Source organism: Euleptes europaea, chromosome 13 (genome assembly GCF_029931775.1).
Source record: "Euleptes europaea isolate rEulEur1 chromosome 13, rEulEur1.hap1, whole genome shotgun sequence".
Classification (NCBI taxonomy): Eukaryota; Metazoa; Chordata; class Lepidosauria; order Squamata; family Sphaerodactylidae; genus Euleptes; species Euleptes europaea.
In genome coordinates, this window is record NC_079324.1 from 21,275,792 (window position 1) to 21,288,672 (window position 12,881).

Genomic DNA, 12,881 nt, shown 5'->3' on the forward strand with positions numbered 1-12,881 from the left:
TTCTGCCGGAAATAAAAGGTCGCATGGCACCCAACGCCAAGCTGATGCGTATTTAAGCAGATGCATGGGGGTGGGGGTGGCGCTCTGCTGTCCCTTTCCATTTTAGGATTGGTATCAAAGATACAGATAGATATAATACATAAAAAATGAATTTGCAGTGTGTCTCCTAGTCCCGGAGCGAGCCCAGTTTTGCGCTGCGAATGACAGATGGATACAGTAAAGCATAAAATGCTGGTTCAGTCATGAGACTTGCTCCCGTGCAGACGGCCTACCTTTTAAAATTGTTCTTATTAAAGCAGTGGATGTGCATTTGTTTATTTACTACGCTTTCACTCTTCCCCCAAACATTAGACAGAAATTTGACTTCCACCCAAATTATAGTAGCCTTAAGGAGAGGGGCTGGGACTAGGGTTGCCAGCATGAGACTGGCAATCGGCAGGAGACTCACCTCTCAAAGTGGACCCTGGTGTCTATCCCCCATTTCCCCTCTCGATCTTCTCCCCCTGCCCTCTTGAGTAGGGTTGCCAGGTTTCCCCTCTCCTCCGGCGGCAGGTTTTTGGGGTGGGGCTGGGGCGATGGTCCCGCGCGCAGCTGTGCATGATGCCATTATGTCACTTCTGCGTTTAACCCGGAAGCGCCGCATCATGATGGGATGCTTTATAGGGTTCCAGGTAGTAGCTGGAGATCTCCTGCTATTGCAATTGATCTCCAGCCAATAAAGATCAGTTCACCTGGAGAAAATGAGGGGCTCAATTGACAAAACATGCAGGATTGGAGGGTGAAATTTCTCCTAGCCCTGCACCATTGCCCTGATCTGAATTACAGCTCTGTTTAGCCTTTTACAAATATGCAGGGAAGATTCGAACACAGATCTGAATGCATCTAGTTAGGCTTTAATTATACAAGAGATGCAAACCCTGGTATTGAAAACCGGGGAGTTGGCTGTGGCTTGATCTGTCTTTGCTCCTGTGAATAAGAGGTTGAAATAACCTTAAGACTGAGGTCTGGTATGGAGTTTGCTTGGCAAACGAGGATTGTTTTTCCTCCCCTCTTTTTCGGCTACAGCTTACCCAGGGAGCTAGTAATGTGTTTCTGTAACAGGCTTCCGTAAATGCTGCAGAACCAGGGGGAGCCGCACGTGCGAGGCAGCTAGGCCCAGCACCGCACCGTGGGCCTAACCGTGGGCAGTTCTGTCATTTCTGCTCCTGCCGGGCCCGGTTTGCCGCTTCCTATGACGACTGCTTCAATGTCTTCCCAGCGAATCGGCATCGTTTCATCCCAGGGGCTCTTCCTCACCAGGCTTTGTGCCCACTTGCCCTTCCAGCTCTCCTTTTAAGAACACTCTCGCCCAGACCCGTTTTTATGCAGATGGGGGAAAAAAATAGCCCATTCCTCTTCGCTCTCGGGCTTTTCTGCAGCAATTTTGCCGCTTTCTCTGCCTGCCCGCCTGTCTGAGAGCTTCACGGCTCAGACCTTTTCGAATCGATACAGACACGACGTGTCTGTGATTGGGGACCATTACGGGCTGCCTTTGTGACAGTCCCCTGAGGTGGCAATAGAGGTGGCTTGAAAGCCATATATATATATATATATGTGTGTGTGTGTGTGTGTGTGTGTGTGTGTGTGTGTGTGTATATTTCTGGAGTTGGCTGGCTTGAGGTGTTTTCTTTCAGGTTGACGGCTGTGCTCAACAGTTACCATGTCGTTCCCCTTGCTTTCATCTTGCCTGTTTTTTAAAGAGACAAAAAACATGGCACTGATTTATTTATTTGGAGGTTCGTACCTTGGACCTTTCACCCGAAAGGGTTCCTGAGGCTACTTCCATGACCGCGTGTGATAAATAGCACTGAATAAGACCGCAACACGGCACGAAAAGGCACACAAACAAACAGAGCCTGCCATTCGGTCAGGCAAACCTGTCATAAAAGTCCGTAAAATGGCAGTTAACGACGCAAAATGTACGTCTAAAATGGGGAGGGGCCGTGGCTCAGTGGTCGAGCATCTGCTTGGCATGCAGAAGGTCCCAGGTTCAATCCCCGGCATCGCCAGTTAAAAGTGACTAGGCAAGTAGGGTTGCCAGGTCCCTCTTCGCCACCGGCGGGAGGTTTTTGGGGCAGAGCCTGAGGAGGGCGGGGTTTGGGGAGGGGAGGGACTTCAATGCCATAGAGTCCAATTGCCGAAGCGGCCCTGTCATATCTTACATAGGTAGGCTTGCCAGTTCTGGGTTAGGAAATACCTGGAGAGTTTGGGGGTGGAGCCTGAGGAGGACAGGGTTTGGGGAGGGACTTCAATGGGGTATAATGCCATAGAGTCCAACTTCCAAAGCGGCCATTTTTTCCAGGTGAACTGATCTGTGTCGCCTGGAGATCAGTTGTAATAGCATGGGATATAATAGCGGGAGATATCCAGCTACTATCTGGAGGTTATTGAGATTCCTATAAACATACAATGTACAAATACAAGTACTCTGCTGAGACCTTTGAAAGATTTTTTGCTCCTTTATTGTATATTTTGTACATACGATGTGTTGGTTATAGTGTGACTTGTATTTGTACATTGTATGTTTATAGGAATCTCAGTAGCTTATATAAAAATTGCACCTTGTTTGTAAATGTTTTTCGCTCCTATACTGTTTTCCTAACCTTTGGTATTAGTATAAAGGTGCCTGCTTCCCCACTATCTGGAGGTTGGCAACCCTATACATAGGGTTGCCAACCTCTAGGTGGGGCCTGGAGTTCTCCTGGAATTATAACTGCTCTCCAGAGTACAGAGATCCGTCCCCCTGGAGAAAATGGCAGCTTCAGAGGGCAGACTCTATGGTATACAATAGATTCTAGATCACTGGTTCCCAACCGGGGGTCTGCGGACCCGCAGGGGTCCGCGAGAACTAAATTAAGGTCCGCGAAACAAAGTTATAAACCCATAATAAATTAATATTTTCAATTAAAAGTTCTCTATTATAAAAAATATATATATTCAAATATTATTCTAAGTTTAATGTTTAACTAACAGTTATGATTAAAGTTTATTTTCAAATTCTCGGAATTTTTATTTTGAACCTTGGGGTCCCTGCACCGAACAAAGAAGTCCTAGTGGTCCCTGGTCAAAAAAAGGTTGGAAACCACTGTTGTAGATCAAGTCTGTCCCCAAATTCTCCTTTCCACCAACACCGCCCCCAACATAGATATATTTATCATTGCCAGTTTCTGGTCTTATTCTTTATGGCCTTTTAAAAAGAGTCCAGAGATTGACCCTTAATAACTGATTTTTCCTGGGCCTTTTATGCGTAGCTTGGTTCCGTGGCAATCACCCTCCCGACAACTTTGGAGCTTTGTTTTCATGATGTACTTCTTTTCTGACCTTTAGAAGTCACTCCGCTCCCTCCATGAGTTTTCCCCACGTTCTCTGGATGCCTCCAGAAACAGCATCCAGAAAAAGACGTGAAAGCGCGGGGAAAACGTCTGAAGGTCGGAAAAGATGTGCATAATGAAAACGAAGCCCCTTAGTAGTCAGGGACTGAGCGCTACTGAAACAACCTGTGCGTAAAACCCCCTGGTCTGTTTTGTGGTTGTCTGTTTCAGATTTATTTTAAATGTTTAATTGTAGCTTTGGTCATAAAACGTAGCATTTCTATAGCATTTTCAATGAACCAGGATTCTGATTTGAACAAGCCACCCCATGTTCTGTGGCCTTAACTTAAGATGTTCAGTCAGGGGACGACGAAGAAACAGGCAGTACATAATCCCTTCTTTTGCTCAAATAGCCGAAAGGAACAAAATCAACATTTTAACAGGCAGCGACGTTTAGACAGTTCCTAGTGCTGGCTGGGGTGTGCATGCCTCTGTGTGTATGCGTGTATAGCTTGCAGCGTCATTCTCGGAGAGCAGGCAGGGCCCTGCAATCTCCGACCCCCTACACAGGCACTTACGATTGCCACTCACACAATGGAGTGGCCGCTGTGGCGGAGAGAGAAAACAGCGAACGTTTGAGATGCGGGGTTGCGACCCATCGGCTGGTTTCTCCTTGTCGCGCTCTCTCTCTCCCCGCAACTTCCTTAGGGTTTGCTTTTCTACAAGCCGATTCACTCTAAGTGCTAAAGCTGCTCATATTTTTTGCTGCATTGGGTTATGTGCTGAGAATTTTTATCAGCCTCTTTTATTTTTTATTTTTTTGTTGCGCTAGAATGTGGCAGCAATACAAATGGAGCAGAAAAGCCGAGGTTACGTACACAGATGAACAAAGCATCCAAATGAACTGTCCTCAGACAGGCAGGATGCAGATCTTGGCTGATTCGGCAACGTGCTGGGGGTGCAGTCCATCAAACCTGAAGATGCCGTCTCACTGCGTGTGGCTAGCGTTAACTCCCGATGGGCCAGGCTTGCCAGGTTTGAGAAAAGACCACCATGAGAACGAGCCAGGGAGGGGTCTAATTAAAGGCAGGCTCTTTTAGCAAACGGGGGTGGCTGCATCCCAGAGAAGGCAATTGTAAGCCAAGGATCGGTATGGTCCAGTGGCATGAGTCCTGGCCCAGGGCCAGGGACTTCAGCTGTGTTTCATGGCAAAGACAGAAGTAATATAAAAAGAGACATCATGGCAGATCCCTCAGCCACAGTGTGAGCCTCCCTGACCCCCCCACCTTCACTGTTTGAAGGACAGGTGTACTGCCGGATTTACGCATAAGTTAAACAAGCTATAGCTTAGGGCCCCCACTCTCTTGGGGCCCCCAAAAAAATTTAAAGGAAAAAAAAACGATGTACATTTCCAAAATATAAGATAAAAAACAAATAAAATAAAACCTACTTACAGCAACAGTGTTTGCATTATTAAGTTTGTTAGGAATAAAAAATCATTTTAAGTTAGAGCTTAAGAATTATTTCACTATTAATATACTTCTTAATTGTATTTCAGTTCAACAATTACCTATTAGGTCCATAAATTACCATATAGCATATATTCAACACAAAAAACAGCGACAATTTGTTGTTGACAAAGGACAGCTGGACATATAAAGGGCCCCATTACCTTCAATAGCTTAGGGCCTCATCAAACCTAAATCCGACCCTGGACAGGTGCCATTCACAAGCGGGTTCTTCCTTTCTACCAATGGCTGCTCACCTTTTAAAAAAAAAAAATCCATTGTTATGTTTTTCAGGGTATCTCAAGGGTGTCAAACATAAGGCCTGCAGGCCAGATCTGGCCCCTTGAAAGCTCTTATCTGGCTCTCGAGGCAGCCCCCCCCCCACTCTTGATCTGGGCTGGTGAGACATGGCCCGGCCCTACCAAGTGACATTTATGTCATATCCAGCCCTCGTAACAATTGAGTTTGATACCCCTGGTTAACCGGTTCCTTTGCTGCTTAATTAATACAAAACATGGAAACCTTTTTTAAAGTGCCAAACTCCTCTGGGGATTGGAAAGAGGTGTCTTGGTGACATTACAGGCGCACGCCAGTCAGTGCCATTCACAGTTTGTAGAACAGCCCCCTTCCCCCCCCTTTCTGATGTTCAGTCCAGTTTCTCAGAGCACAACTAGGTAATATGGGGAACAGCATCCTCATTTCTCTTCCTCCCATCTCCCTGTCACACCTGGTTCAGGCAGCTCAACATGTGACATGACACTAAGGTTGGGGCTGTAGCTCAGTGTTATTGCAGCTGCTTGGCTTGCAGAAGGCCCCAGGTTTAGTCCTTTGGGCAGGGAGTTGTTCCTGTTGGCAGCAGAGGATAGGACTCGCAGTAATAGGTTTAAATAGCAGGCGGAGAGGTACCGGCTGGATATTAGGATTTTTTTTTTTTTTTTACAGTAAGAGTTGTTCAACAGTGGAATCAGCTACCTAGGGGGGTGGTGAGCTCCCCCTTACTGGCAATCTTTAAGCAGAGGCTGGACTAACACTTGTCAGGGATGCTCTAGGCTGATCCTGCATTGAGCAGGGGGTTGGGCCAGAGGGCCTGTATGGCCCCTTCCAACTCTATGATTCTATGGCATCTCCAGTTAAGAGGGTTAGGTAGTCGGTGATAGGAAAGGTCTCTCCCTGAGACCCTGGAGATTCACTGCCAGTCTGAGTAGACAATACTGATCTTGATAGGCCAATGATCTGACTCAGCAGCTCTGTGCAGTCGCCCTGTCTGCATGGTGAGTCTAAGTGGAGGGAGAGTGGGTATGAATGTGCTGGCCCCAACCCAACATTTGCATGATGCAAATGTACGGATGAAGTACCTGCACACATGCCCCTTTCTCTTAACCAGTGACACAGCTTTTTGAATGTTGCTGACTACAGGGAGGGGGCATGCACACAAGTACTTCCTCTGAGCATTCGCACCATGCTGATGACTCGGCAGTTGTGCAAAGGCAGGAGGTGGGGCAGGCGTGCTCATGCCTGCTCTCCCTCTCTTTACAGTGAGTCAGCGTGTGGACGGGTCATCCACACTGGGCAAATATAAGGCAGCTTCTGCAAACAGGGGCCAATGGAGCAGGGCAGGGATAACTTTTAGTATAATGTAGGGTTGCCAGGTCCCTCTTTGCCACCGGCAGGAGGTTTTTGGGGCGGAGGGTGGGATTTGGAGAGGGGAGGGACTTCAATGCCATAGAGTCTAATTGCCAAAGCGGCCATTTTCTCCAGGTGAACTGATCTCTATCAGTTGTAATAGCAGGAGATCTCCAGCTACTACCTGGAGGTTGGCAACCCTAGTATAATGACGTCACATCATTATATCACAACTGACTAGAAATTATAGGGTAAGAGGGAGGGGGAGGAGCCCCGTGGTGCAGAGTGGTAAGCTGCAGTACTGCAGTCCAAGCTCTGCTCACGACCTGAGTTCGATCCCGACAGAAGTCGGTTTCAGGTAGCCGGCTCAAGGTTGACTCAGCCTTCCATCCTTCCGAGGTCGGTAAAATGAGTACCGAGCTTGCTGGAGGTAAAGGGAAGATGACTGGGGAAGGCACTGGCAAACCACCCCGTAAACAAAGTCTGCCTCGGAAACGTCGGGATGTGACGTCACCCCATGGGTCAGGAATGACCTGGTGCTTGCACAGGGGACCTTTACCTTTTTTTAAGAGGGAGGGGAGGAGAGGGTGCCAAAGTTCTGCAGCAGCCACACTTTCTCTAGTGTAGCTGGTTCACCTTTAGCCACAGTACGAAACCACCTGTCATCGGTGAGCACTTAGCTCCATCCTGTACATGCACAAGATGTTGAGAATCATTCAGGCAGCACCTCTGCGTTCTGGTAGGAAAAACAAGAGCAAATCAACTGAATTGAAGAAAAAGAGGACCCAGCAAAAAACCGTAGCCTGAAATGGAGGATGTCTCATGCCGAGGAAGGTTTGAAGTGCTATTCCTTTTAGCGCCGGCAATGGGAGGAAGGAAAATGCTGACGTGGCGCAGCCGGGCACGCAGGCCGAAACTAGTTTAATTTATTTCCCTTCCTAACCTGTTTTCCTTTAGCTTTTTTGTTCTGACAGCAGCAACAGCAGCAGAAAATGCCAAATGACACCTAACCTGTTGGAGGTTGAACTTCAACCTGTACAAATAACAATAAAAGGGGGGGAAGCCTTTGCAATAAAAAATAGCCCTTCAAAATGTCACTTTGTAAATGTCTGCAGCTGGTTTTAGAAAGCAAGTGGTGTTCATATGGTATTACAAAGAGAGCAAATACTCATTTCTCTGGGTAGATACTACACAGGGAGATCTGAAACCTGTTATGGCTTTTCCTGCTTGTTACAAGATACCTGAGAACTGTAGTTTGGTAAGGATGCTGAGAATTCTCTTTTAGAGATCCCACCTGTCACAGAAGCTCAGTTTCAGGGCTTACTCACAGACAAGAAATGAGTATTGCACCAGTTTAAGTCTTTGGTGTAGATGTTATTGGTTGATGGTAGCTTGAGCCTTATTTTGGGCAACATATTCTAATAGAGAAGTCAGCCAAATTTTTGGATACTTAATTCTGATGATACGAGTTGTGCATGGGCAAAAAAGATTTTTCTGCAAACCTGAAAAGGGGCCCAGATTTGCAGAAAAATATGAAATCTAAAAAACAAAAACACTGTGTGTGTGTTTTTTTAAAAGCCGAAAATGATAAAAAGAACGCCTGCAGCTTTAAGCTACAGATTTCCTCAGTGGCTGTTGCTAAGCAACCATAGAATCCAGGCTTCAGTTTATGTCAGTAAAACATAGGGGAAGGGTCCATGCCAGGCCTATTTTGGCCTTTGAGGGAAGACTTGTTGGGGCCAGGCCTGACTAGGGTTGCCAGTTCCAGGTTGGGAAATTACTGGAGATTTTGTGATGAAGTCTGAGGAGGGAAGGGTTTGGGGAGGGGAGAAGCCTCAGCTGGATATAATGCCATAGAGTCCACCTTCCAAAGCAGCCATTTTCTCCAAGGGGATAGATCTCTGTCATCTGGAATTCAGTTGTGATTCTGGGGGATCTCCTGGTCCTACCTGGAGGTTGGCAACTCTAGGTCTGGAAGCAACCTCTGGGTGACTTGGATATCACCTGACTGGATGGGAAGGAAATAGGCTCCAGGCGGGTGGAGCCTGGGGAGGGTGGAGTTAGAGGAGAGCAGGGACCTCAGGAGGGTATAATGCCATAGACTTCACCCTCCAAAGCAGCCTTTTCCTCCAGGGGAACTAGGGTTGCCAACCTCCAGGTGAGGGCTGGCAATCACCCAGAATTACAACTGATCTCCAAATGACAGTGATCAGTTCCCCTGGAGAAAATGGCTGGGTTGGAGGGTGGAGTCTATGGCATTATACCCTGCTGAGGTTACTTCCCTCCCCAAACCTCACCCTCCCAAGGCTCCAAACCCAAATTTCCAGGAATTTCCCAACCTGGAGTAGGCAACCCTAAGGGGAACTGATGTCTGTAGTTGGATTTTAGGATTACTTGAGGAAGAGGGAAATTTTCTTGAGCTCATTTAAGGATAGATATGTAGATATGTCATCTGAACCCATAATGAACCAAAAGGATCTCATAGTTTGATTTGCCAACCGGTTGGCAAATGCAGCCTTAGCAAGTAAATATTTTGAACTGAGCAGAAATGCTAGATGTCCTTTTTGTTTTCTGTCCACAGATCAGGGCGAAGGATTTCATTGCAGAGAAGAGTGCCGGATCCTTGGCCATTCTGACCGATGCTGGATGCCCCGGAACCCCGTCCCCAGCCGAGCAAAATCCCCTGAGCACGGAAGGAATGTCATGTCCCTCTCTATAGAAGCTAGCACTGTGGATACGGAGCTTTATGAAGACTGTAGCACAAAGAGGACTTTTGCAACGTTTGGCAAAGACGGGAGTGAACCCGTCCCTGAGGAACGGGGCCCAGTCAACTTGAAAGGCAAAAGAACAGTGGATCCTCCCATATGCAGCCCAAAGGTCAACGGTGCAGTCCGAGAGGCAGGGAACGGCTGTGAAGCCGTCAGCCCCGTCACGTCGCCCGTCCATCTGAAGAGCCCCTTGTCTAGCAAACCATCTGTGTCCTACAACATAATGCACTGCCCGGCAAATCGCGACCTGGAGCCGTTTGTAAACAATGGCCCTTCTCGGCCCATGGAGGCAGAGCCAAGGGGCGCAGACAGTGAAAATATAATGCATGAAATCAATCCTCTTCTGCAAGAATGTAGAGAGAAAGACTCGCCTGGAGTGAAGAGGCTAAAAGACATTGTACTCTAAGCGATGCCATAGAGGAAGGGAAGCGACATGACCGGACGTGTGTATTGTTTTTTTTTTAACAGCTTACTGACGGTTCACAAACTTGCTGTATTTAAAAGCTTTCCCTAAATGTATTGTTTATAAAATGAAGCTATCGTTAATGTGACAATCCCACTTGGTTCAACCGGCGGCAGGGGTGTCTGTCAAAGCAAACTTGGGCAGTTTCCCGTTTTTCCATGGCAAGAGGGTGGCAGCATGGCAGCAGTTCAGTTGATGGAAAGTATTAGCTATGAAGTATTTTGGATTTCTATTTTTGTATCTTAAAAAAAGAAAAGAAAAAACCTCTAATGTGAAATTCCATTCTTGATGAAGAATCGGATCTTGAAAAAAACAAAACAAGCGACTTGTATCTGGTAATCTAGAATATTTACCTTGACATGCCTCTGATTTAGACAGCGGAACGGCCATTTCTCATGGCATGGCTATGAACCTGGAATCCATTTGCTTTGGTCCAGCAGTTTCGGTGCCCATGTGAAAGCTCTTATGTGCCAAGTGGGGCTTCGGTGCTCTCAGCGCTCAAAATCACCACATGTGCATTAGAACCCGATGGAGTTAGAGACTGTAGCCAGTGAGGTTTCTTCCTTGCCCGGCACCCCCAGCCCACCCTTCCGTTGAACGTCTTGCTCTTTTGCTATGACCACCCCTGCCTTTGAAACCCTTTCGCCGCCACTCGCTTATCTGTACTATTATCGTATTTGATATTGCAAATTCCTGTATGTCTAGTGATGGAAAAGGCTTTCGAGTGTATTCATTCCTTCCTTTGCTTTTTCTACAAATAGACAAAAAAATTCCAAAAACTCCGGGAAACTGCAAAACGTAGATCCAGGTTTGCCACAGCTCCTTGTCATCCGGCCAAATGATTCTCCCACATTCCCCCACCCACACACCCCAACAACACCACAATGCCCTTTTTCTTCCCAAGATCTTTTAGGGGTGATTCTAGCATCTCATTTGCAGTTGTTAGATGTGCTGTGCTGAAACTTTTATGAGATCAATTTCTTTATTCCTTCCTTCTTTCCTTTCTTTTTTGGTGTTCTCAAGGAATGATGGGGCATTGTTTCTCCTGGGCTGCTGGTTGGTTTTCAAACTGATCTTCCCTGCTTTTTGGAAAGACCAGAGAAAAAGAACGATTTTGAGGTCCGATTTATAAGTGATACCATCCGTGGGTATTGGTGTAGGCATTCTATATGCGCCCTGTTCTGTTTAAACATATTGACTACGTGCATTGGCCTGTTAGCATGTAGCAATATCTGTCGATCACATTTTTATCCTGCCCTTCTTTCAGGATGCTTTAGGCAGGGAAATTATTTCTCACCTTCAAACAACCCTGTGAGATAGGTTAGGCTGAAAGAAAGAGAGAGAGAGAGAGAGAGAGAGAGAGAGAGAGAGAGAGAGAGAGAGAGAGAGAGAGAGAGAGAGAGAGAGAGAGAGAGAGAGAAGTTGTTTATGCATGGGAGTTTTACCTGAGGTTCGTTGCTCACTAGACCCACACTTTCCTATTGTGAATCTATGCACCAGCAGGCTCCAAGCTCAAATCAAGTCCCCGCCCCTTTAAATGCTGCTTTGTATTTGGCTTACTTTGTAGAGCTTACTGTGAGAGAAAATCCCCCCCAAACCCAATTGCTGCATAAAAAAGCATTTTAAGAACAAAAAACTAAAAATGGAGCAATCTGAAAGTGGGGGAGGAATCTAACCCTCGGTTTTAAAAAGGCTTTCTTCTGCTCAGAAAGAGCTCTGAGGAAGCAGGAAGCATTTGAATCGCCGCCTCTTTACATCCTGCTTTGTAATTGGCTGTGAGAGAAACCATGCTTGCGTGTCCCGCGTTTAACAGAGGAACGGGAAGTCCCGGGATTTGTGTGGGCTGGCAGCGAGGTCACCTCTAATGGATGGAAAACTCATGCATAACTCCAAGGAACAACTGAGACAGACCAGGGGCAAATGGGAGTGAAAGTACCCATGCATAAATGAGAGAGAGAGAGAGAAAATGACTGGTCCAGGTTCATGCAGTGAGCTTCATTACATGCACATGTAGTATGTGCATTTAAACATGACAGAGTACGAACGAAATGCTTTAGCCACGGCCCGCATCAGATATCAAAACAGATCTGTATGTTGCATATTAGTGTTCTCCTGAGATATATTGTTCCAGAATTTTCTGATTCCTAATTGCAATCAGGTAAGCACCGTTTGGCTGCTGTCCTCAGGAGTCTACTCTTTTTGGGGTGATGTATATGCATAGTGAACAAGTTGTCTGTATTGTTCACTGTGAACATAAGCCGCCTCTACATGTAGGAGGTGGTGTGAAAAATAGCAGTTCTTGCTCATTACTAACTTTTCCAGGACTTTTCAATGTCCTCCAAAATGTCCTATCTTTGAAAGCCTTGCTCAGGTCTTGCAAACTGAGTGCTGTGGCTTCCTTTATTGAGTCAATCCATCTCTTGTTGGGTCTTCATCTAAATTTATGATAGATGAAGGCTTCTTTCTGTTGAATTAAAACTAGAAACTTTCTTCACTCTTACACCCCCAGAAGTTTTATTTTAGTGCGTGTAAGAGAAAAGACACACCCCATTTCAATCAGTAATAATAAACACTCATCTGGACATGCTTCTTGGCTGGAAGAAGGCAAACCCAGAACAGGTGCTCTTGCAGAGACACAATGGGCAACCACTGCAGAGAGAAGGAAATTCTATTTCATCTCTACATTAGCAGTAACTGAATGGCCCACTTACATCCTCTGTAGAGACCTGGGAGAATAGTGGGCGCTGATTGAAAGGAGGTTGGAGAGAAACTAGAGCAATGAATAATACAGAGGTATAGAAGGCAGCCTCCTGGGTCAGTGGTAGGGTTGCCAACTTCCAGGTGGTGGCTGGAGGTCTGCTATTACTACTGATCTTCAGCTGATAGAGATCAGTTCACCTGGAGAAAATGGCTGCTTTGGCAATTGGACTCTTATGGCATTGAAGTCCCTCCCCTCTCTAAACCCCACCCTCCTCAGGCTCTGCTCCCAGGTATTTCCCAATTTGAAACTGGCAACCATAGTCAGTGGTTGCTTCGAGCTTAAGGGAGTCATAAAGTTCATTTATAGCCCATTAGCAGATTTATCAGGCGCCCTGGGATTTTCCAATTTTTTCCAGACAACCTGTTTGGCTTGGGGAACGGAAGGGAACGGAAGGGAGGGCAGGGAAAC

The 12,881-nt window shown here is 46.5% G+C and overlaps 1 protein-coding gene across 2 annotated transcripts in view; it reads left to right on the forward strand.

Annotated features, from left to right (window-relative positions):
- PCDH19 (protocadherin 19) overlaps window positions 1–9,886 on the forward strand; it is a 146,990-nt gene extending 137,104 nt beyond the window's left edge. For both annotated transcript variants that reach the window (XM_056859558.1, XM_056859559.1), the window contains exon 5: window positions 9,063–9,886. In XM_056859558.1, the coding sequence (XP_056715536.1) occupies window positions 9,063–9,655 (593 nt within the window). In that variant the 3' untranslated portion in view covers window positions 9,656–9,886. The remainder of the gene's footprint in view (window positions 1–9,062) is intronic.
- The last annotated feature ends 2,995 nt before the right edge of the window (window positions 9,887–12,881 follow it).